A 27,509-nucleotide genomic window follows, 5' to 3' on the forward strand; every position below is an offset into this window, starting at 1 on the left:
TTTTACAGTTTAGCCACGCAGCTGCAAGCAAAATCATCCCCAAACTATTTAATCTAAATACAACCATTACACCGCAACAAAACATCATAATGTTCACAACATACAAACTTCATTAACACTAATCCGTATAACGTTGCATGAAGTCATTCCTCCGCTGGGAAAAAGCGTGTTAATGACAGGCCACGTAAACTCAGCTCTCCAGGCCGTTCCAAAAGATCGGCTTCTAATTGTTGTACATTTGTGCTTGATTTTTATAACCATACACAGATCAGCGCTCAGTGCTTCCAGCTGGACGTCCCAGAAGCGGATAAGGTAGATGTGACTTTATAGCGGTTAGTCTGGAGGGAAGGAGGACTCACGGGACTGTGGTGGGAATTGCGTAAGATCAGCTGACAGCTGTTGGGATTTGTGGTCGGCAGCTTTGGGCCCGTAAGAATGCAGCTCATCACACTTAATTCATCATGACAATCAGAAAAAGTAAAATATTCACCCAGAGCAACAGCAAACACAAGCTAAACTACTCGCATACAATGCATTTATACTATCGATTAGCCGGTGTACCGCAAGACGCTGGCAGAAAACAAGAGGATTCAATTTGGCATACTGGATTCAAAGACATTTCGTTTTTTTGTAGTCTAAACAACTGAGCAGGGAAAAAAACATTCTGAAATCTTTTCAAATAAAAATAACTGTGTCCATGCCTTTTCAGCGCTATTTCTTGCTATTTTCAGCACTGGTGCAAGCTGTTAGTAAAACTGGCCCCAAATTCAGACACTATTTTTCTCACAAATCGGAGTTTGCAATTCTGACTTTTTTTTCTTGCAATTTAGAATTTATCTCTCGCAATTCTCACTTTTTCTTGAAATTCTGATGAAAAACGTAAAATTGTCAGATAACTGAGTCATGACTGTGAGGGAAAAAGAACTGAGAGATTAAAAAAGTAGCAATTATGTTTTTTTTTATTCTGATGTGGAAACAAGCCTGACTTTTTTTCCCTCACAATTGCGAGTTAAATACAAGAAAGAAGTCAGAATTGTGAAACATAAACTAAAGAGTTGTGAAAAAAGTTTGAATTGCATGATAAAAAATTCACAATTACCTGTTCTATGGCATAGAAATCTGTGCCGTTTAAAATTTGACAACAAAAACAAACAACATTCATTAATCTTCACTCAATTTTTCTCTAAATTGTGCATATCATTTGCTATAAAACAATAGGGAATGTTTGACTGCTTTCAAATGCACATGAAAGAGTAAAATCCAGTAAAGTCTCTGACGCTTGGCGTCTCATATGCCTTAGATTAGAAATGACAACAACAGACGAGCAGACAAAGTTCTTTCCACACGGAAAACAACTTTTTGCAATGTCTTTACTGAAATTCATTCCTCTTAGATGCTTTAAAACACTTTAAAGGTCTTTAAAGACCAACAATCCGATCCCTGTCTTTTATCCAATGTGAAAATCAAAGGTTAACAACCTGAAATTACCTTTGGCTCTTTACTTAGCGAGCGCTACCGTGCCTGCTTGTTTGTTAATGGTGCAAAAACCATCCAAGCATGATGTCACGATTTCATCACTTGCACAATAGGGGGGAAGTGGTGTGTGGCCAAGTATGGTGACCCATACTCTGAATTTGTGCTCTGCATTTAACCCAATCCAAGTGTATACAGTAGTGAACATACACCCGGGGCAGTGGGAAGCCATTGCTGTGGCGCCCGGGGAGCAGTTGAGGGTTTGGTTCCTTGCTGAAGGGTCTCACCTCAGTCGTGGTATTGAGGGTGGAGAGAGAGTTGGTTATTCACTCCCCCACCTACAATCCCTGCCGGACCTGAGACTCGAACCCAAGAGGGTTACAAGTCCAACTCTCTATCCATTAGGCCACGACTGCCCTGCAATAGCAGTCAGTCATAAAGATTTCTGGAACTGTGTGCAGTCTAATCAAAGCTTTATTCCTCAACAAAACAAAGTCCCTTTGGTCAGCGCATCTATCGGTACAGGTGTGTGTGCGTTTGAGCGTAGCAGTGTAACGGTGTTGATTAGCACGATGACAAGTTAAAGCAGACTGAGAGTGTTACGACTCTACAGGGGTGTGAGATGTTTGAGGTAATAAGTCTGAGCTGTCAAGTGATTGTTTGAGTGTGTGTTACGAGGGTCAAGGGAGCAAAACTGCTCTGAAACGGTCAACGGCACAAATGTTGAGTCTACACAGCCATTTGTGTCCAAGCGCTTGTGATCAGTCACAGGTTTTCCTCCCGTCAGCTGCGTCTCGAAAGATACGAAAACAAATTAACGCAGAAAACCCACATGCAACGAATTAGCCTGGCATGTGGAGCCAAATGAGCCGAGGGCCAATTTTATTCCCATTTGAAAGCGTAATGGACACGGTTTGATCTCTCCAGTGTTTCCAGCACGAAGGACAGCGTTGTTAGATGAAGATGGATATAATAACAGGTTTGCTTGGGCTCATGCTTGGCTAATGAGCTGACATCACGCTTGGATGGTTTTCTCACCATTAAAAAAAAAACAAGCAGGCACAGTAGCGCTCGCTAAATAAAGAGCCAAAGGTAATTTCAGGTGGTTAAACTTTGATTTTCACACTGGATAGAAGCCAGAGATCTGATTGTTGGTGTGAAACAACCAACCAGTCTCGAAGTCTACTTGGTGAGGGTTTTACGACGCTTTTCACACCACGAGCACCATTAGACGACTGGGACTCCAGTTGAGGGGCAATAAAATTAGGGAGGACGGTCCTCAGAAACCAGTGGAGACCCTAATCATAAAACAATCCCCAACACGCTTGAGTGTTCACTATAAAAAAAAAACTACATGCATGTGGGTGAAATAGTAGCCAAGCTCACAGTCAAAACAAACACAGCGCTGGGCGTTTAATTGCTGAGGAAGAATATATATGCCGTGTCTAATGTGCAAACAGTATGTTTATGCATGTTGCTTTATGTTCTTGAATCACGCTGGAAATTTAATGTACGTTAAACATTAGAAATGTTCATTAAGGTCTCCAGTCAAGACAATCGCTTGCCTTTTAGATCAGGCTTTCTCAAGATGTAAAATGTTTACTTTAAGTATCCAAGATTTTAAGATAGGCCTAATATTTAAATCATTTAATCACACATTTGCATTTTCATGGTTCTCTGATGGTGATTAATGGTCACATGATATGTAACTGAACAGATAAATAAATAATTCAAGATTAAATATTGAGTCTGTTCAGTTGTATGTCACGTGACCATTAATCAACATCAGAGAACCATGAAACTATGAAATACCCTAAAACATTACTTGGAAAAAATAAACAAACTGAAATAAAATACATTTTATATCATCTAGTTGCCAAGGCAACATTTCTCATTTGTTAAAGTACTAAAATAAACAAAACTAAACACTAAATTATATGTTTAAAACAAACTAAAACACACACAAAACAAAATTCCTAAAATTAAAATAAACTCTAAATAAAAAAATGTAAAAAAACTAATTTAAAATATCAACAACAATTGTGATGTTAAAATAAAACTGACTTGGGAAAAGATAAATGTATGAATGGGATAATTGCAAAGTCTAAATTTATTATATTTTTTTTATTTTTATTTAATTACAATGTTCCACTGGACACACAGGATCTTTTCTGATTTTCTTGGATGTTTGTAAGCAGAGCAACTCTGTAATTTAAGGCTGACCTCTCAAGATCTCACTCTTGACGCGTATATATATACACATATAAAAAAAAAAAATTATATAACGTTCATTGTAAGTCCACAATTTGGTGGAAAATGCAGGAAAAAAATGGACAAAAAGGACAAAACAGAAATTACTGGTAAATTTTGGTCAACCACTTCATCCATACAAAGCCAAACTCTGCGAATTTAGAGTTTCTGTATGAAATAGCCAGATGAAGGCCACAACTAACATAGCTGGCCTGAGTGTTTTGAGACTGAACTTCAACACGAGAAAGAAGGAGGACACAGAAAGCAGCTCATTAGGATGTGTGTACACACTGCTGTTTTACAAGCATCTTTGATCAGAGGTCACAGGGAAAGGGTCGCCCATAAAAATAAAGGTCCTGCCGAGTTTCCTCTCAGGTCTAACATTCCTCTAGAGTGTCCGGATGATAGACGTCTTCCCTTTTCTGTGCTTCAGTTTATAAAGAAGAAGGACGTCACAAATAATGGCTAATGGGGTCACTTACACTATAAACTTGTAGGATTACTAAAAAAAAGTTTGGGGTCAGTAAGATGTTGTTGAAAGAAGTCTCTTCTGCTCACAAAGGCTGCATTTAATTGCATTTGATCAAAAATACAGCAAAAACAGTAATATTGTGAAATATAATTCAAAAGAACTGTTTTGAAAAACTGTAATTAAACTAATAATAATATATTATATATTATGTATTACATTTAATGCATATCACATCAAAAGCGCATAATAAATATACAAATGAAAAATTGTGGGTAAGTAAAAATGCAACTAATTAAAATGAGAACTGAAAATATAAAAACAAAAAGCTAAATTTAAATACTTAAAGAAAAAAAAAGTCAGCATATAAATGATACTAAAATAACACCGGATGATACAGGCACACACGTTGGATAATTTTAAATAATGATGGGATGAGGTGAGACTTTTCAAGAGGACATTAACCAGCGCTCCTTTTACCCCTGTGTTCCCGGGTGGACCACCAATATTAGCCACGTCCCATTATGGTTAGGGGCTAAACGAAACAGATCCCAAACACTGGCCCACAACATTAAAAGGAAAAAGAAAATAATGCTGCTTTATGACAATGTCCGTTTCTCAGTGGGAGTTCCTAAATGTTTTTAGATTTACTGTAAGTCTGAGCTCTTACCTCATCCCGTTTTACAGCTGAGGCTAAAAACAGCATCTGCTGCCAAATTATGATCCCATCGGCAGAACATCGAAGGAAAAGCTGCGCAATACAACACTTGAAGCTTTACATCACCGCCTGTGCTACAAGCACGTCCTGAGCTTCTGCCTTTGACTTCAACCTTATTTATTACTGACAGGAACAAAAAACAGGAAAACGTATGGACAAATGCAGTGCTTTGGCAAAGACAACACTGATTGTTCCTTTGCATGTAAAATCAATTATTTACTTTCGTAATACATGTTCCCATCTTACTGGGAATGATTCAACAGTGCAAAAAAAAGTCTTCATCGTCATTCAACAAAGGCCTCTAACTCACTCTGGCTTGAAAACAACTTTGCTTTTTAGCAATCCAAGACAGATCAGATTAACACCTGTTTATTTTATTTAGGGATGCACCGATACCGATAACCGATAATTAAGTCCTTCTCATGGCCGATGCCGATACAGCAATAAAAATGACGTAATTTTCTCTCATATCGGTCGATAATTTATCGGTATCGTGCATCCCTAATTTTATTAATTTTATATCCCATTTTAAATATCCCAGTTGTGGCCTAATGGTTAGAGAGCCTGACTTGTACAGAGAAGGTGGTGGGTTTGAGTCCCAGTACACATCACATCACTACCACAAAATCATGTTTGCTCTACACTAGACAGTCTTCCCCATTGCTTCCCACAGAAATTGAAGTAAAAGTTCACCCAAAAACAAACATTTGCTAAAAAATGACTTTCAGTCTATCCAAGATGACATTGCTTCTTCATCCGATTTGGGGAAATGATTTTGATGTGAGAGGATGACAGGAGATGGACTTTTTCACTGGAGGAAGTAGGGCTGTGCAATTAAATCGAATTCGTTTATCATGCGCATCTTGTCAGTAAAGCCGGTTCAGTGATTGGCAGTAAATCGGCATCACCTGCTTTCAAATGGAGCGGGAATTACTACACCGAGCCGTAGTTCACCGACAAGATAGGCAATATCGCGTTCATAATCGCAGATGAATCGCCTTCCATTAGGAGCACGAAATTGCCTAGCTTGTCAGTGAATAACGGTTCTGTGTAGTTCCTGCTCCGTTTTAAAACAGGTGATGGCGATTAACTACTAATAAAGAAACCGGCTTTACTGACTAGATGCGCATGATAATCGAATTCGATTAATTGCACAGCCCTAGGAGGAAGTGTTATTATTGATTATGGACAGAAGCAAGGGTTTGATGTTAAAAACATCTCAATTATCGATTAGTTTCTTACAAAGTTGCAGCTTTTCACTTCACAAGACATTAACTGATGGACTGGAGTGGTGTGGATTACTATAATGTTTTTATCAGCTGTTTGGACTCTCATTCTGACGGCACCCATTCACTACAGAGCATCCATTGCTGAGCAAGTGATGCAATGCAACATTTCTCCAAATCTGATGAAGAAACAAACTCATCTACATCTCGGATGCTCTGAGGGTGAGTACACTTTCAGCAAATTCAAATTTTTAGGTGAATTATTTATTTAATAATCACTCAACACTTTTGTGTGGCCCAAAACAGCGCGAGGCAGATTTACTGTGGACATGCAGTGCGCTGCTGTTTTCACCAACAGTTTCACACTGAACAAAGCGAGGACAAGCTGCAAAGCCGGTTCAAATTGCAATTGACTCCCAGGAGTCCGGCTCAGCCGTGGAATTTCAACATAAATCTTTTCATACTGAAAAACACCTTGTTCTGTCTACTTCATCACAGACTATTGTGTTGCGTTTTCCCTGAGCACCGGGCAGACTGTGATCTCCCTTTTTGAGGCTTAAAAATGCTATTGTTAGAGTGACTGACACATGAAAGTGTGCGAGACCACACACAGCAGGACAAACGAGTGAGTCAGCAGGAACAGAAACACCCATCAGCCATTCCTTCAGTAATCTTGTTATGAACAGAGCCAGAATGAAAATCTGAAGGACCACCAATTCCAGTAAAACAAAACTCGGAACAAAATGTGACCTGTGCGAAATCAGCCAGGGAGTTTCTATGAGGTTTCTAGGTTGTTTTCTATGTAGGTTCTTGCTGGTCCATGTCTTTATGCTGCTTTATTTAACAGTAATAAAATATAATGAATAGATGGTAAACACAAGAGTTCAGATACTTAGCTGAAGGGCCTCTTTGTTACAGAAAGAGGTCTTTGTTCTGACAGGTGAGCAGAAAGAGTGTGTGAATGTGTGTGGGCATGTGTCTGTATTGGCGGTCTCTTTTTTTGTCCGCAGGGGTCATTGAAACAGTTGGACACACTTCACCCCAAACTTCAGACCATCAGCTCTAACCCCAGGTCTTCCCATTCAAATCAGCTCATAAACTCATTGCAAACACTGTAAACATGCCATTTATACAGCACTTCCAAAGAGCATTCAGTAATACTCTCTATGAAGCCTGTATCTATTAAAGTATATATTAATGTGATTTTAACGATAAAAAGGAGTGTTCTTAACTAACTGCCTATGATAAAATTGTATTAGAAATAATAATAATTATTATTAGTAGTAATTGTTATTTTAATTATTACTATATTTAATTGTTAAATTTAAGCAATTGTTATAATAATAATAATAATAATAAAAAACTATCCACTTCATAAATTTTTTTTTTTAATGCATTTATAATGCTTTATAATACAACTTAAAAATAGTATGTTTTATTGTGAACTGTAACCAGTTACAACAAATTATATTTAATAATTAAAGATATTAAAAATTAAAATGATCACTCACCTATCTTTAGTTATACCTTTAAAGAGTATAATGCATTAGAAACATGATCATCATCAGAAATTATTTGTTAAATAATCGATTGCAATGCATCATACTCTGTAAATCAAAGCAAAAAAAGCATGAATACCTCAATGGTGTTGAAATGCAGAGTGATGACAGCAGCTGCTCATTTGTTACAATGCGACTGCAACCACATGAACATTTGAGCAAATTCCTGCTGATCACTTCCCAGGAATCCCAAGCAGCGAGGAACAATGTGCTGATGCAGACGCCGCCGGTCACAAGATTTGGCATTAAGATGGACATAATGAAGACTGCATCGCAAGCCGCCACAGACACAGACTTTGAGACACATCAACACGCTCCTCCTGAAAGAGCTTTTCGAGTTCAGTAGAGTACAGCACCTCTCTACATCCTCCTCTTTTATTTGGCTCACCTGTGTGTCCCATCAATCATCTGTCAGACAGGAGGGGGTGAGATCATGTCTGAACCATAAACCTTCAGAGGTTGTTTTACAAGTTTTACATACTGGACTCTACAAGCGTACAGATCAGCTAAATGTACGAAACTAAATATGCAGCCAAAATAATTACGAGAAATCTTGTATTCATGAACAAAAACATCTAATGGGGATCAGCAACTAATAATCAAATCATTTACAACTACATGCATCAAACAGAAATCCAACCTTTAGTCAGCTGCAGAGATGACGTCTTACTCTCTGTACTACATATTACTGTAAAATGACCATAAAAGCAATTATTTAAACAACTTTACAGTTCAAATCATACGTTTTGACTAAAATAAAGATTTATAAAGTGACAAACATCATATTTCTGCCTAATATAGTGTGTTTTTCTGTTTTATATATATATATATATATATATATATATATATATATATATATATATATATATATATATATATATATATATATATATATATATATAATTTGTGTGACGAAAAAAAACAGCAAACAGGCTAAAAATGCAGATTCACTCTCTGACAGTAGGTGGCGCTTATGGAAAAGCAGAAATGCATCAAAGCAGTGCTGTGCTTAAACACTGCTATATTATGTATTATATGGATATAAGATGAAAAAATGCCATTGAAACTTTACTCAAGTCAGTTCGCTTCAGGTTATTAACTCATATAACCAAATAAAAGCTCCTTGGATGTGCACAAACGACATGAATGGCCTATTTCGATGTAAGAACTGCATATTTAAGTGTATAAAAGGTGACAAATTAGCAGGTACGGTACTAACCAGGTGCAACTTGACAAGTTTCCAAAGAACGATGACAATCACGGCCAGTTTATTAAAACAAATCTATTCATCAGTTCTATATAAAATCTATTCACAAATGGAATTTTAAACATTTTTACACTACTTCAACTAATAAAACTACAATAATACATATTATATACGCATTAAAACACAAAGGTGCTTAGAAGAACCTCTTTGTCTAAATGGTTCCATAAAGAACCTTTAACATCTGAAGAACCTTTCTGTTTCACAAAAGGTTGTTTGTGGTGAAAGAAGGTTCTTCAGATTAGAAAAAGGTAAGGAAGGGATGGTTCTTTAAGAACCTTTGACTGAATGCTTCTTTGTGGAACCAAAAATGGTTCTTCTATGGCATCGCTTGAAGAACCTTTTGAAGCACCTTTATTTTTAAGAGTGTATGTATTTATTATAGTTACAAGTTGGGCTGGTCGATATAGCTAAAAAATGCATCAATGATATAATGTTTCATATCGTTTGGTATTGATAATTATTGACATTTTTATAACCTTTTTTTAAAACAAAGCGCAATAGGATTTTTTTTTTTTAAATTTACCGTTTACCGTTTTATGACCCAGGCCTAGTTACAAGAAAACTTAAGTCACTTTTTCAGGCTTTTCAGACATGATAGTCAAGGTCACATCGGTGACTTTAATTTAATTGCTAAAATGCTAAATACCTGAATCATTTCAGGTTTAAAGTAATTTCAAGTTCATTCAGTTTTAGATGTGCCAGAAAGTAATAAAATCTAAGTTGTTGAGTTGTAATAAACCAGTTTGTAATGATTAATTTCCATCAGTTTGACCCATTCAAGTAAAAAAATAGGAGGTTCTCATTACATAACAGCAATTCACAGTAACATGGAGGCTCTGAGAACACAATGAGCTCAAAAGAGCCAAAATATTATCCACAGCTGTCACTTTAGAAATATCTGCACTTTATACACATTTCATAATATTTGCTGTTTTATTTTTGTACAGTCTCCACCAAGTATGAGCAAGTACGAACAATATGCCTTAACAGACACCATTAAAAATATGATTTATGTTGCCTCTTTACAGACTCGAGGGTGGAATCAAGTTTGAATAGACAAAATACTAAAATAAAGGTTCCAAAAGGTTCCCCCTCCCCATCAAAGCCACAGAAGAGCCATTTTTGGTTTCCCAAAGACCCTATCAGTGAACAGTTCTTAAAAGAACCATTTTTTCCGAGTGTAAGAACATTTTAACAATCTAAAAATATTTTTTCACTGTAAAGAACTTTTTGTCCACTGGGAAATTTCCATGGATGTTAAAGGTCCTTTACGGAACCATCAATGCCAATCAACTGATTTCTAAGAGTGTATCAATAGTGATGACCATTATTTCTGTGCCAGGGGGAGGGGAAAGGGGCGGAGCCAAACAAGAACAACACCATTACCACAAACTAGAGAGAGAGAGAAACAGCAGAGTGTTCCCTGTGTTCAGTGGTGATGAGTGGAAGTTAAGCAAGCCTCTCTCTCTAAATCAAGGTGTCACTCAAAGTGAACACTTAACAGCAAGAAGCCACGGGATCATTTGGACAGAGACTCAAGCAGGACATGCAGACACATGCTGGGGCACGCCGAGTAAACTTAAACCACACTTAAAGAACATTTTACAGCAGGACACAAAATGAGACTGTCACCCATCATCCTATGACAGGAGACACGCCGGGGGACAGACAACAAGAAAGAGGGACAGAATAAGGACAGAAAGGACAGTGGTGGATGTGTGATGACTTTCACTTCAGGGACGACAACATCCAACCTGCCTGGAGAGAGATTAAAAGGATAAAGCAAAGAGAAAGAGAGAAAGAGCCAGGAACATCAGCACACTATCCTGGTAGGTGGTGTTTGTTTGATTACAAACGTGAAGTCGTCAAATGAATCATGTTCTCTGGCTTTCACCTTTATACTGCGATTCAACTTACAGAAACACTCTACAAATTAATAGTCTGGCACACAAATCATGCAATGAAAAGATTTCAAAACATATTCTATATTTCCAGAATTTGCAGTATAACTTTGTAGAAAAGAGCATGACTTTGCGTGATATTTTATTAATTTCCCTTTCTTTGCCAGACCTGGACTGTTTTTTTTTTTTTTAAATGCCTGCTTGCAGGTTTTCCACAATTAGGAAAACCCTGACATTTAAAGAGCAATTACATTTATTCATTTATCAGATGCAAGCAATTTCATTTTTAAAGTGATTAACCATTTTTAATCACTAAAAATAACTAAGACACAATTAGGTTCACTAGATAGACTTTTTTAGGGTTTTAGAAAAACTGTCCACCAAGTCATGGGTTCAATCCCAGGGAATGCATGAAGTGATGAAATGTATACCTTTAATGCAATTAAGTTGCTTTGGATAAAAGCATTTTCCAAATGCATAAATATTAAATGTAAATAAATGCAGAAAGATGCACAAAACTCTCACCAAAACTGTACCTGGTACAAATAAAAGCGTAAGTGAGAAATGTTCAGCATGTTGACGTTGTAATGGTAGTAATGATCCTCTAGCATGCAGATGCAATCACACTTTCCACAGAAACAATTACTGCCTGAACTTCACATCATGCATGCATGCAAGTACTGGAGGACTTGAGGTCAGGACGGAACATTTAGCTTCAATAAGAGCTTATGACATTCACTTATATGTTAATCACCCAAAAATCAGTCCAAAAATATTTTTAGCATTTGTTGCATCTACAGGGAAAGTTATTTTCAGAGAACAATAAATGCAAATGATTCAAAAAATCTATTGTCTTTGGTACTTGTTTGTTAGTCACTCTTAAAATCAAAGGTTCTTTACCGGCAGTGATGGTCCCATGAAGAACCTTTAATCTCCATAGAACACTTCCATTCCATAAAAGGTTCTTCATAGTGGGAAAAGGTTCTATGGCATCACTGCAAACCCCCCCTTTTGAAATCTTCATCAAACTGAAATGAAAACAGGAGTAATTCCTAACTAATTCATCCCACATCATCACAGGAATCCCTTGAGCCGGATCTGTTCCCAAAAGTAAAGACTATATTTGCATTTCCTAAGCGAATACCAGCACTCGCAGGACAGAAAAAGAAAGTTACAGTTAATGCATACTGAAGACGATCCAAGAAAGCCAGAGAGAAGCGGAGACCCCGATGACATCAGTCCACTATGACATCGTCACAACCAGGTTCAAATTCTAATCAGATCTTAAATCCGTGAAATCCAAGTCAGATTCTGAATTCTGAACAATGATGTAATGCTGCATTCTCATGCATGACACCATGGAAGTAATTCTGCCAGCGCTCAATACAGCAAAACAGATCATGTGCTGCTTTATTGGTCCTGACACCAAAACACTGTCTATATCCCAAAACTGAAGAAAAAAAAGAGAGCAAAAAGGTGTAAAATATGCATTAGTGTAAAAGTGTAAAATGTGCATTAGTATTTTGTTTTGGTGTTTTTTTTCCCCTAGTTGGAATCATAAATATGGTAATTTTTACATGATGCAAAGGGATAACAATGCATAAATAGAGATTTTTAAACTTTAATGTGTTAAAAGTTTAGACAACAACAACTGGGAATACATTGTTGGAAAAATCCTAATACCTAACAGACAGTTATGTAATTTTTAAAGAATATATGATTCATCAAGGATGTTTGTAGCATGAGGTTACAGATGTTTGCTGAGTCTTGTGCAATCGTGTTTATGTTCTGCTTGATTGGAATATATTTTCCTTTGATGACTCAAGGCTAGGAATGTTTGTTTGTGCGTCCAGTCTAAACCACAAGACACATGATTCAGACATTAAAAATAAGCTAATAAAAAAATAGCATTAAATAAAAGTAGCAAAAAGTGTTACACTATACTGTCTCAACTATATCACCTCCCTGCGGGAGTACTATTGTTTTAGAGCTCTCTGTCCAATGTTTAGTTTGGAAACAATCCCTGAAACGAGTGGGAAGGAGCTCTTCCTTACTAATGAACACAATGAGAAACATGGAACGCTGAGTCTGTTGCTAAGGGAGATGGTCTGTACACACAACACACCACACCAGGCCCCTGCGTGTGATCGATTTTCCCTTCCGTGCATTACAGCATTCCTGTGCTGGGGTGTAAATCTATGACTCAGCCATTCAACGACTGAGATTAGAAAAACTAAATCTGACATAAAACATCCATAAACATGCACTTATGTAGCACAATCTGTAAGCAAGTGCATAAATATATATTTGAGCTTCTCTTGTAAAGTACCTTTGGCTGAACTGCATTTTCAGATAAAACAATGACATTTGGTCTCCGGCGCTACAATAAATGAAAGTCTCCACAGCACAGTGTAATCTTATTCACACGCAAATGACTCTTGTTAAAACCAAATAAAAAGACTTGAATATAAACAAAGTTACTGGTTTTGAATCAGGCTGATGAATCAGTTACTAAATGAACCAAACGTACATGAACTTTAGGTCACCATATTGATATACATAATGTATATATAAAAAAAAGGATTATATTTTATGTTTTTTTTATTTAATATAAGTTAGTTAAATAATTTAATTAGATTAGTTAATTATCCTTATATACAAGTTTTCATATGAACAGCTTGTCAGTACTGCACTGATTTAAGTTTAAAGAATCTGAAGTACATCGCATTTTCATTTTGTGACGTTACTGTCAGTAATGATCAAGTTCAGAAATGACAAACTTGAGCTTTTGGGTCTTTTTGAACAATTGATTAAAAGAACTGGTTCATATGAGTTATTTGTCTCATTGTTACACAACTAAAATATGAGCAGGAAACACAGGGCCACATAATCCACCATCCGTATTTCTCCCTTCTTATTAACGACATCCAGAAACATTTACGGATATAGCAAAACCTGCCTATACACCAAAACCACTGTAGGGCCTAGTGGTTTAAGATCTAGACAGGCATCGGAAGGGATTTAGCATCAAATCCTGCAAGGTACAGGGCCAAAAGCTATTAGAATTGGTTAATTCTAATGGTGTGGCGTAATCCACCTTGGATAAAAGCGTCTGCTAAATCACCACTTACAGATGCTTTACCAGGGCAAAACAGATTGGCTCTCTGGAAAATCACTAAAGACCTTACAAGGTTTTTAACACGTTAATACGTGTTTCATTAGCTAATGGCTTTCACATCAATTTACATTTCATTCAATAAACGGACTAACAAAAGGAACTCTTAACTTACATTCCATTAGTGCTGCTTTTAAATTAAGTCATTCTATAGTATGAACATGTGTCAGACATGCATCACTGCCTGTTGCATTGCATCTGGATCAGGCATGGGAAGCCCAGTTGACCCTAAAATTGCATCAAATGCATAAAAATAAAATGTCATTTTTTACACTACAGTTAAAAAATTTGGGGTCAGTAAGCTTTTATTAAACAAAGATACAAAAATGACAATTAAGGCATTTAAAATGTTGCAAAACAATTATATTTCCAATAAATACCGGTCTTTTTTATTTCATTAACTAATTTGTATCCCTGTTAAAAGTCATATCAATTTATAATATTTCTATAACATTTTATTTATGCTCACCAAAAATGCATTTATTTGATTTTAAAATTCAGTAAAAGTGTGAAATATTATGATTTAAAATAACTGCTTTCGATTTGAATATATTTTAAAATGCAATTTATTCCTGTGATGCAAAAATGAATTTTCAGCATCATTACTCCAGTCTTCAGTGTCACATGATCTTCCAAAAATCGTTCTAATATGCTGATTTGCAGCTCGAGAAACATTTCTTATTATAAATGTTCAAAGCAGTTGTGCTGCTTCATATTTTTGGTGGAAACCGATACATTTTTCCCTAAATAAATATTACAAAACCTCTTATATGTTCATGTTCCAGCACAAAGACACATCTCAGAGAGCCATGACCGTCCTCACTTTGAAGCGCTTTCTTCTGGCCCTGCTGACCATCAACCTGTCCAGACCTGACTCTGCTTCGCTTGGGTTCGCCGAGGAGTTCGAAAGCCGAGATGACGTTCTCGAAAGCGAGTTCATGTACGCCAGCCGTCCCAAGCGCTCCGCCGACCCTCCCAGCGCCTCAGACCCTGACAAATGCTCCTACACCTTCATCGTGCCCCAGCGCAAGACTACGGGGGCCATCTGTGTGAACTCTAAAGAGCCAGAAGCCCTGCTGGAGAACCGCGTGAACAAGCAGGAGCTGGAGCTGCTGAACGGAGAGCTGCACAAGCAGCGGCGGCAGATCGAGACGCTGCAGCAGCTGGTGGAGGTGGACGGCGGCGTGGTCAACGAAGTCAAGCTGCTTCGCAAGGAGTCGCGCAACATGAACGCCCGGGTCACGCAGCTCTACATGCAGCTGCTGCACGAGATCATCCGCAAGAGAGACAATGCGCTGGAGGTTTCTCAGCTGGAGAACCGCGTGCTGAATCACACGTCAGAGATGCAGCAGTTAACCGCACGCTATCGGGATCTGGAGCACAAATACCAGCACCTCGCATCACTTGCCAGCAATCAAAGCGCTGTTATAGTGCAGCTAGAAGAACAATGCAGGAGAGGAGGCTTTGTTGGTATTGGTGGAGGTGGTGTTGGTGCTGGTGGTGGTGGAGGCAGTGTTGTACGACAAACGCGACCTTACCAGCCGACTGCAATCCTCCCACAGCCACCGCAGCCTCCACAACATCGCCAACCACCTCCGCCTCCGGTCCACCATTCCCCTGCCAGGCCTTTCCACCCACCGACCTACACCCGCCACAACAGCCAGATCACCAATGAAATCCAGAGCGACCAAAACATCAAAGCAATGCCACCGACTTTACCGACGGTGCCCTCTGAAACACACAGCTTCTCAACAGATAAACCCTCAGGTGAGTCTCTTCAGCACCACTACTGTCATCGTTTATTCAGCCTCATGTTGTTCAAAACCCATACGACTTTGAATAGTCTTCGAAACATCGGAGATATTAAGATATTTCTTACCATTGTGCATCCATTTGAAAAAAGTCCTTAGAGGACAAAAAAGGCCATATTATAAAACGGTCATAAAATATTCTTTATTGATTTTTTTTTTCACTTTCACAAGCATATATCAGTCCTGACCGTAACTATCAATAGTTCATTCAATTTCAGGGTTTTAACCCTCTAAACACCAGTTTATTTATATAATGCCACTGTTGATTGAAAAAAATGTAAATAAAAATTCCATATACTAAGCATTTTTTTTTAATGATTATAGTCATGGACATGCCAGTGATTAGAAAATAACATTAATTTTGATTTGCATTATTTGATGCATTATTTTTTGTGCAACAAAATATTTTTTTTTAAATAAAAAAAACATTATGGGTTTCAGTGGGCATATTTTTCTCCTTAAGGTCTTTAAGGGATATATTAAAACTGCAGTAAAAATACACAATTTGCTATTTTGGATTAGCACAGGCATAATGATGAAAAAAAGTGCCTTAGGATGCACAAGGGTTAATGAAACCTAATAGCTTTTCTTTATCTCAATTGAAAGCCCAGATTGCCAAAACTTGATCCAAAAATGGTCATAAAGGCATCTTAAAACAAATCAGAGTGGTCTAATCCAAGAATTGTGAAGAGATATGATCGTTTCAGTGATGAACAGATTTACTTTAAGCTTTTATATAAACACACATTGCATCACATATGGCAAACATGGAAACTTGAACATGCGTGCCTAAAGATTAAATTAAAAACTGTTCATCATATAAAGTGATTATCTCTGTGTTTTGAAGATTAACCAAAGTCTTATGGGTTTAGCGTGACATCAGGGTGAGTAAATGATGAAAATGTTCATTTTTCAGTGAACTATCCTTTTAATACCATGTACTAAACCAAACCCATATTAAAAAAAAGATATTTTAAAGTGTATTTTTTTTTTTCTTAGTCCATAAAATGCAAGTCAATGAGGTTGAATGTTGTTTTGGACCCGCTGGTTTTCAGTATATGGACAAAAACAATTTTTCTAAATATCTTTGAAACGGTTGAAATGACATGAGGGCACATACATGATGACAGAATATTCATTTTTGGATGAACCATCCATCTAAATCAGCGTAATCACTGACTTGATGTATGAAGATACACATTGATTTGCACCAATTGTAAATGTCAAAAATGCCACCAAAAAGTGGTATTGTTTGATAATTTAAAGCACCCTCCAAACGTTTCAAAAAGAGTGGTATTTATAATAATATTAGCATAAATCCTCAATTTTGTGATGACGTTGCATTAAGTTACAACACAAACTATAAAAACAAAAAAATGATTCCAGAATTCAGAAAACATCTTTAACCCTGCTAAAATAAATCAGTCATCTTAAACCAGTCTAAACTGGTCTTTGCTGGTCTTAACTGGTCTCCTAGAAGGCTGTCCAAAACTCCACCTGGTCCATTTCCAAACATTGAAATGATAGTATGTTAAAGCATATAGTTAAATACTTAAAGAAGCATTAAGCACTCAATGCCTAAATCACCCAAAAATGTTCAAGAAAACATTTCCTTACAAAATCATGACGCAAGTCTCCAAAACGCACGCTTCTGCAAAACATTATGCATACGCAACAGGATCAGGGTGAGTAATGAGAAACATCTAAACATTACGCAGACAGCAATCTTAATTTTCTTGCAGCGTTTCAGCAGATTTACAAGGTTAATTGTCTTTTGCACACAGAGTATGATAAATAAGTGTGGATACGCCTAAGTGGTTTGGTTACATCAGCCCTTCCAAAGAAAACAGCCTAAAAGTTCAGCCACACAAGCAACACGTGGATTTCCCTGCTGCTGATCACTCGGAGCTTGGCCTCCGTCCCATTACAGCACAATAATTTGGCAACACATCTTCTGAACCAAGAGTGCACATTAATCTTGAGAGGAAAACCCTAAAAGACATGAAGAACTTTAAAGTCCTTAAATGGGGGATTCCAGAGAAATCATTCAGCAGAGAAATCTGTGGTTTGACAGAAGGGCTCTGTTTAAGTGTTGTTTACTATTCTGCTATATGGCAATTTCTTTGTGGTAACTGAGGATTGTTGGCTTCAAAGGTGACTGTATAAATGAAATGCAGCATGGGAACGTAAATGACAGGATGACGGTACATGGTTGTGATTATGTATCAATTCACACTTTCCTGAAATCTCCCACATAATATCACCAAAACCCACATGCATGGTAAATTATGGAAGCATGTTTCCAACATGGGATAAAAAAGGTGATTGTGACTTTCTCACAATGTTGAGAAAAAAAAGTCAGAATTGCGAGCTACAAACCTAGAACTGAGACATAAACTTGCAATTCTGAGAAGTTGGAATTGTGAGATATAAACTTTGCAGTTATGAAAAAAAGTTACAATCTTTCTCTTTAAACATTTTTTTTATTCCATGGCGAAAAAAACAACAAAAAAATTGTTTTATCTCAGAATTGTGAAATAAAGTCGCAGTTACCTTTTTTTTAGCCCATGGCAGAAGTAAGCTTCTATACTATATCCACTGCAGTCCTCTGTAAATTCATCTTGTCGCCCTGTTGTCTTTATAACATGCCATTAAATCATCTGGAAGTTGGAAGTTCTGGAAGTTATTAGCAAGATTTTTGCCCACAACAAAAACTTGCTAATATTTTTTTTTACAAATTCACGCTCAAATAACAACATGTAATGTGTCAGCTGAGAGCACAGGAGTAATAAACATCCCACACTGCACCAGTAACACAACTTACTACTTCATCATATGCACAGCACATTTTGTCTTAATTTCCACATGCAACGGAGGAGTTGGCAGTGTCTTATGTCATTTACACATGCAAACATATAATGATATGCAAAATATACATGATCCAATACAGCATATGGAAATATGTGAGGATGGAAAAAACTTCCAATGCAAATCATTTTGGTGGATCAAAACTGGTCTGAAGCTCAACTGTGGTGCATAATATTTAAAAAAGAAATGATCCCTTAAAAGCTTGTTTTATTACAATATTTGTTTGTGGAAAACTATTCTGAGAGATTATATGTCCTGTTTATGCAATGCATTTAATGTGAACACCAGTGAAAATTATGTTTTGCATGACAACTTGCTCTAAATAAATGTTCTTATGCATAAAAGAGAGCACAAAAGGGCTGATGAACAATTGTCTAAAAACTTACACAGAATACAGAAGGTCTTTTCAGAAAGAGATGACTAATTTCAGAGCAGACTGTGAGTAGATCGTACTCATGAGATGAGAAGGCTCTTGCTCATTAATAGTCTGGAAAATGATCTGGTCACAAGCAGGGGTGCGTTTCCCAAAAGCATCGTTAGCTAACTGTGGTCGTTAGTTCCATTGAACCCTATTGGTAACAACGGAACTTGTGACCATAGTTGTTTTGGAAAACGCACCCCAGGTTGATTCCAGTCGTACACTTTGGAGATCCTAATGCTTATTTTTTCAGCAGCAGACAGCAAGAAATCTACTAATCTGAATCGAAATGTCAAAAACAGCAGTCACAGAAAAGACTGAGACTAATGAGAACAAAAACTGTGACGAATCAAATTCGTCTGAAGAGATTCCATTGTATTTTTCTATTAGCTTTTGAGAGAGAATCAACAAGCGTGACAAAAGGTGAATGATAATTTGAGACAGAACTTCAATCAATGTTCTCTGAAAGCGGCTGACCTATGGATGAACGTCTCGCTATAATCTGGTAACTTTATTAGAGTAAGATACGGTTCATAATTGGCATGATATCAATTTGACCTGACTCTCTACTGACGACGTACAATTTGCATGCTCACACTTAAAGAAAAAGTTCACCCAAAAATGGACATTTGCTGAAAATTTACTCACCCTCATTACATCCAAGACGAGATTGTTTCTTCATGGGAACAGATTTGGAGCACTGCATCACTTGCTCGGCAATGGATGCTCTGCAGTGAATGGGTGCCGTCAGAATGAGAGTCCTAACAGCTGATTAAAACATCACAATAATCCACAAATAAGCCACACCACTCCAGTCCATCTTGTGTTGCAAAAAGCTCTGTGTTAGTAAGAAACAAATACATCATTAAGATGTTTATAACTTCAAATCTTCGCTTCCAGCTAAAATATGAATCATCTATCTATAATACTGCTTTCTCCAGTGAAAAAGTCATCTTGTCTGAATCAGTAGAGAAATATGCACAGATCAAGCACTGTTTACAAGCCAAAGCAGTTCACAAATATGTGGGTGGATTCTGATGTGAAAACAGGAGATGGACTTTTATAGCGTTATTATGGACTCATATTTTAACAAGAAGCAACAGGTTAAAGTTAAAATGTCTTATTGATGAATTTGTTCCTTACTAACACACACCTTTTGGCTTCATAAAATGTTAACTGTTGGACTGGAGTGGTGTGGATTGTTGTGATGTTTTTATCAGCTGTTTAGACTCTCATTCACTGCAGAGGATGCATTGCTGAGCAAGTGATGGAATGCTACATTTCTCTAAAGACACAAACTCATTTACATCTTGGATGGATTGAGGGTGAGGACATTTTTTTAGCAAATTTTTGGATGAACTATTCCTTTAATCCAGTTCAATGCATTTCTTACAGCTGCTTCTTTTTGAATAAATCATCTTGGCAATGCAGCTCACTCTCCATCAGATCTCCTGCAATGTATCCACAGCAAAACAAGCCTCTTTTGTGTAAATCTGAATGCAATCGGTGTCTGTTTCTAAGAGGTACCAAATGCTGCGCTCTTACTTCAACAGCTGCCCTCATCCTAGAATCTTCCACCAAATTTATTAACTTTCAAATGGGAACAAAAAAAAAAGTCTTTAACATTCTGACCTTTGGGAGAAAGACCCCAAAGAGGCCAGACAATATGGAAACAATGACCTGAAGGATCCCGTCTGAGAACAGAGGTGTGATTTGGCTCTGAGACTGAAGCTTGTTCGCAAACTCATTAGTCTTCTTTACAGGGATGCTGGAGGCAGGATGGGTTCAGTCAGTAGCAGAGCCAGCGTGTTCATTTTATAGATGATTTTCCATCTCCTAGGGCAGTTTGTATGTTGCCCAAAAAGGTGTGGAGAACATGCGGTCATAATGAAAACAGCATTGCCTCAAATGTGCTGCTGGAAACTACTGAGTCCAGATGAGAAAACATCATCTCAGCTACAATGGTTGCATAAGTGCATGGCATAACCGTATGAGATCAGTGAGGACAAAAAAATGCATGACAAACTTATTTTACAGGTTCATGCATTCAATATGTTTAGTAAATTTGACATTTTTACACCTAAGAAACACTACAATCTAATAATCACAACACAGTTGGGACGCATCAAACTCAACAGACAGAAACAGAGAAAAGAAAACAAGCTCTCGGAGGTTCTGGCCAGGCATAGCTCATCAATAAGTGACTCTCTTTCGCAATTCTGTTCTCTTAGAAAAGCAAGCCTAATCAGCTATTCACAAAAACAGCTGGGTCCACGGCTAGCGATGGCCATATATAATCTAAAGCAGCTAAAAACCACATCTGATTTGATTTTGACATTAAATTCAGAGATGCTGTAGAGAAAACCATGACTTAAATATCGCATGTGTTTGCTTTCCAAAACAGGGCCGTTCAAAGACTGTTTGCAGGCTCTAGAAGAAGGCAATGCCGACAGCGGCATGTATCTGGTGAAGCCAGAAAACACCAACAAACTGATGCAGGTCTGGTGTGACCAGAGACACGACCCCGGTGGCTGGACTGTCATACAGCGACGCTTGGACGGATCGGTCAACTTCTTCCGAAACTGGGAGACGTATAAGGTCAGAAAGAAGTTTGTGTTCAGATTTTGAGGTGAAATATCACAGTGTAACCATAATAATGTGTAAAGTTGCATAAAATGTTTTTAAACAAATATACTGGGTTCAGTACAAATTAAGCTCCAAATCAAGTCACATTTATTTATATAATGCTTTATATGATACAGATTGTTTCAAAGCAGTTTCACGTGATTAAACTGGAAAATAACACTGTTGCAAAGTTCTTCAATTATGAACAAACTTCAGCTGTAAAGCAGCACTAAAAACAATAGGTGCAGTTATTCAGCTCAGTTTATAGTTCAATGTTGACTCAATTAAATAAGTGCAAAGTTTGCAAAAGTTCTTCAGTTCTTATGAAGCAAATTTACTGTAGTTCAACTATAAAGAAGCTCTACAGAACACGACAGTATCACGATTCAGCTCAATTCAGTTCAGTGTTGATTCAACATTTTGTTAATTTCCATAAAAAATGTCAAAATATCCCTTGACAACCAAACAATGAAAAAAAAAAATGGTATAGAAACAATTTTCACTTAGAAATTGATAGTAAATTTCACGATGGAACGTAACAATTTTGAAGCTGAGAAACTGAAATAGTATTTTTTGTAAAACATACTGTAATAATCTTTTTTACAACATCAACTTTTTTACAGTGTAATAAACAGGGGTGTGACAAGATCAAAATGTAACGCTATTTCTTGAATATTGAAAATTTGATTTGATAAATTAATTCAATAAACTTGAAGTTACTATGGTGTTAAATTTTAGTCGCAAACGAAATAGCTCCAAACAAAGCCACCAGAACTGTGGTGAATCTCCGAGCTATTCACGTTACTAAATGAATCTGCAGATTTGAACGAAGAACTGTAGAACTGAAGTGACATTCTTTATGAGATTATTAGTTGAAACATTTCAAAATGCACCTGCATTGTTTAAAAGTAGTTTAAAATATCATTGTCTAGTTCTTGTGAACCCAATATCATGTATAGTCTTGTCTCGAGAGCTAAGTGTATCATCAGTTTAAGTCTATGAGGGAATGTATAATGCAAATGAAGACGATGCTATTATAATGAGGTCATGCATACATACGTCTTCACTTAGCACTGATAAAACTGTATGCAATGCTTCAGACCTCCATCACTGGATAACAGCGGGAACCCCCTAGAACTTCCCTTAGTCACAGTTAGTTAAAGTAATGAGACACACATTGTTCTGAAACCCTGGCATGCGTGCATTCAGAGACTTCCATGACAAAATGGGGTGGTGATGGCGCAGTGGATAAGACACATGCCTTTGGTGTGAGAGACCCGGGTTCGAATCCATTGTGAGACACCAATGTGTCCCTGAGCAAGACACTTAACCCCTAGTTGCTCCAGAGGCGTGCGACCTCTGACATATATAGCATATATATGTAAGTCGCTTTGGATAAAAGCGTCAGCTAAATGAATAAATGTAAATGTACAAAATGTCTTAACCGGTCAGTCTCACAGCAAACTGCGGCTTTTTGTGATTTTTAAAATCATCCAGAACATCGCTTTCAAACGTCAAAGGAATTCGGTTATGCAAGATGGGTAAGGTTTTCAAACAAGGGCCAGGGCTTTTCCACACAAACACTGTCTGACGGAAACACAGTTGATGTCATCAATGCCCAGAACTGAAATCAGGACCAGAAGAGCCAATGTGAAGGGAAATGTCCTAATGACATTTTGAATTCGGAAAAGCACTAAAATGACATAATTTTAGAATGCATCACATATAAATTCCATTAAATAAATAAATTGTATACATTTATTTTATAATGTATTACACATAAAAGACGTTTCAAAACGTTTCTAAAACTACTAGAGAGTGAAGATGCATTCATGATTTTTTTATTCCATGCAACATGAAAGGTTCAATTTTGAGGAATAATTTCTATACAGTTCATAATGAACATCTGTGAAAAGGATAAACTTCCTTTGGCATTAATGATCTCAACATGCCACTTTTGAATTCGAATGCAAAATTGAATGTTGCATAAAGATTCTTTAAAATTACTTCATTGTGTTGCATGGAAAGACTAACCGCATTCAGGTTTGAAATGACTTGTGGATGTGAGTAAATAATGACAGAATTGTATTTTCTGGTTGAACTATTTCTTTAAAGGAACACTCCACTTTTTTGGCTCATTTTACAACTCCCCTAGAGTTAAACAGTTGAGTTTTACAGTTTTTGAATACATTCAGCCGATCTCCGGGTCCGGCGGTAGCACTTTTAGCTTAGCTTAGCATAGATCATTGAATCGGATTAGACCATTAGCATTTGGTCATCAAAAATGACCAAAGAGTTTTGATAATTTTCCTATTTAAAGTTGGACTCTCCCTGTAGTTACATCGTGTACTAAGACCGACGGAAAATGAAAAGTTGCGATTTTCTAGGCCGATATGGCTAGGAACTATACTCTCATTCCGGCGTAATAATCAAGGAAATTTGCTGCCGTACCATGGGTGCAGCAGGCGCAGTGATATTACGCAGCACCTGTAAGTAGTCCCCAGCTACATCATAACTAGTTACCTAGCTGGGGACTACTTTCAGGCACTGCGTCTTAGTTCCTAGCCATATCGGTCTAGAAAATCGCAACCGATATGGCTAGGAACTAAGACGCTGCGTAATATCATTGCGCCTGCTGTTTAACACTTGAGGAGTTGTAAAACGAGCCTATTTCCAAAAAAAGTGGAGTGTTCCTTTAAACAATGAGTAACACAACAGCCATCTGGAGTGAAAGTCTTAGCTGGTGATTTATCACATGCATTAGTAAGTTCTGTTCCTTTTTCCTCACGCTATACTAGGTGTTCAGCTGGCTTGTCTGTGACATAATGTATCATTTCTTTCCGCCATCAGCTAGTTACATGCAGTATGTTCTCAGGTGTTTTAGATACTGCGGTCAGACCTGCTTCCTCTGAATGAATAACGACTCCTAATGCTGAGACGGCTAAATACAAACACGTGTGCAATATAGCTGGAGTTCTTTTAAATTTCATTGTCAAAATCTGACAAATAGTGTATAAAACAAGAATGAGCATGACCATTTTTGAATAAAAACTATATGCCACAAAATACTTTTTCAGTGCATTTCGCTGATTTTACCAGTAATCTTAAATATAAAATGCACATATGCATTTATATATATATAAAAAAAACTTAAAATATTTAGAAAAAATATTACATATAAAAAACAAAATCAAATCAAACATATTTAAAATATAACAATTTCACACACTCCCATATTTCCCCAAAATTATGTATTTTGAGAGAGCTACACGTCACTGCATTGTAACAGAAAATAGCAGCAAATATTTCAGTGGTACTTAATGCACCACTTTCTTCAGTTATTATGATTGAACAAAAACAAAAAAATATGATTGTGTTGTAACTAAATATATCTCATATTTCATAAATATATTAAAAAAAAAGACAACAGTGTGATACAGAATTATGATCAAGGAGGTAACATTATATCCTGCAATCTTAAAGCTTTGACAACCATTGACTGCAGTGGACATCATGCATCAGAGGGTTAAAGAATTATATAATGTATATTAATATATATATATTTTTTGTATTATTTTGAGCTGGAACTGTTTGAGTAACAATCTCTTTTTTGTCTTTTCTATCTTAGCAAGGATTTGGGAACATCGATGGTGAATACTGGCTTGGTTTGGAGAACATCTACTGGCTGACCAATCAGGGCAACTATAAGCTGCTGGTGACGCTGGAGGACTGGTCTGGCAGGAAGACGTTTGCAGAATACGCCAGTTTCCGTTTGGAGACAGAGGCGGATTTCTACAGGCTGCGGGTGGGCCGTTACCATGGAAACGCCGGGGATTCGCTCACCTGGCACAACGGGAAACAGTTCACCACCCTGGACAGAGATCACGACGTGTACACAGGTATCAAACCAGCACTACTCTGAATACTGTGGGCGACGCGTCCCGATCACAACCAACTGCTTTACACAGGTTCACGGTTCAATAAGGGCTTTAAAATTGGCAGATTACTAAAATACGGAAACAAGCTCGCATTATTGAACTGCCGGGTTCCATCATCCCAAGGTTTTTTGGTTAAATAAGGTCTGTAATAAGATATTTTCACGTTTTATTCTACAACATAAAATACATAACAGGTTTATTATACACTGTATAAAAAATAATAAATGAAAAGTTGTTTCAACTTAAAGTGTGTGCGCTACTTTAAAATTTTAAGTATAGTCAACTCATACATTCAAGTTGTCACAAAATTGAAACCATTAAATAATCATTACTTGAAATAAAATAAATGTTAACTGAAAAAAAAAAAAAAACTAATATACACACACACACACACACACACACACACACACACACACACACACACACACTCCACAGTGCATAAATACATAGTGCACAAGTGCATAGTGTGCCATTTGGAATGCAACTAGAATTGACTTGCTCAGAAACCTAATTTCCTCTCATACAGGAAACTGTGCCCACTATCAGAAGGGTGGCTGGTGGTACAACGCCTGCGCCCACTCCAACCTGAACGGCGTGTGGTACCGCGGTGGCCATTACCGCAGCCGCTACCAGGATGGAGTTTACTGGGCCGAGTTCCGTGGAGGATCGTATTCCTTGAAGAAGGTCACTATGATGATCCGACCGAATCCAAATACTTTCCATTAGAACATCACGTGAAGGAAAACGCAAGTGTCATAAATAAAAATAAAAAAACGCTGTAAAAAGTGCAATGTTAATATTTTTTGGTTGTTAATTATTTGTTTGTTACAAATTCATAATATGCAGTCATACATAGGCAAATCTACAAATAAGAAAGTGCAATCATTTCATGAAGGAGACACAACTCATGTCTTCTTGGGATTCTTCCCAATGGTGTCCAGGCAATGTGGACACTGAAGATCAAGTGAAAATACCAGGCTAATCATGTGGAACCTGATTTGGAAGCTGAACAGCATCGTATGCATCCTTACAAGGGTGCTTAAAATGGTCTCTATGTTTATGCGACCTGATCTTAACAGGCATCCGGTCAACTTATTCTCACTGTAAGAAGTCTAACCTTGAAGAACTGTAATTTTGAGTTTACATTAGTGCTATAAAACATGACCTGTTACATACTAATGGAAGCATTTGAGCATATAGATTCCCATTTGATCTGTTTCTAGCATTGACTTCCAATACAGGGTACGCTACAGTACAATTGTGCCCAGGATTTTCGGACATCTTAAACAGTATTTTTGATGCAAAAATTTAACTTTTGTCATAATTTAGAGGTAAATCTAGCCTAGTCATTGTCTATGCACCTAGATGAATTTAGTTTAGGAGATGTAAATTGTTACAGTACATTGTGCATTGAAGTGGACTACATAGGATTTCTCATGCAAAAAATACATTTCTGTTGACATTCAGAGGTAAATCTAGCCTTGTCATTGTGTATGCATCTATTTTCTAACTCATTTGTAATCTAAAAGGCATGATTTGGTTCAATGAACACATTTAAACCTCAAAAGCAAAGCCTCTGCAAAAATCACAAATGCAAAACATGTCTGTCTTGTATATTATTGTTTTAGTGCAACATTGTGCTCTGCATTCATATGCCCATGAATGATTTCACTCTGGTCCTTTAGACTGAGTGCTGTTTTGAAACCATTTGTATATAGAAACTGTGAGTGAGTGTTTTTGTAATGCAAAGTATGGTTGTGTTGTGTACTTACAGAATTTTCCAATAAATTATGTACAGCTACTATGGAGTA

General features: G+C 37.1%; 2 protein-coding genes across 2 annotated transcripts in view; one reads left to right on the top strand and one right to left on the bottom strand.

The window, feature by feature from the left end:
- Positions 1–27,509, bottom strand: part of LOC306871632 (ras-specific guanine nucleotide-releasing factor RalGPS1-like) — a 122,299-nt gene that overhangs the window by 38,064 nt on the left and 56,726 nt on the right. The window lies entirely within an intron of this gene.
- LOC306871631 (angiopoietin-related protein 2-like) lies at positions 10,357–27,500 on the top strand. Its single transcript, XM_079419692.1, has 5 exons — positions 10,357–10,791; positions 14,824–15,805; positions 21,540–21,733; positions 25,389–25,659; positions 26,225–27,500. Exons 2-5 carry the CDS (start codon positions 14,848–14,850, stop codon positions 26,422–26,424), a joined length of 1,623 nt encoding a protein of 540 aa, XP_079275818.1. The 5' UTR covers positions 10,357–10,791; positions 14,824–14,847; the 3' UTR covers positions 26,425–27,500.

The sequence above is a fragment of the Barbus barbus genome, assembly GCF_936440315.1.
Source record: "Barbus barbus genome assembly, chromosome: 6".
NCBI lineage: Eukaryota > Metazoa > Chordata > Actinopteri > Cypriniformes > Cyprinidae > Barbus > Barbus barbus.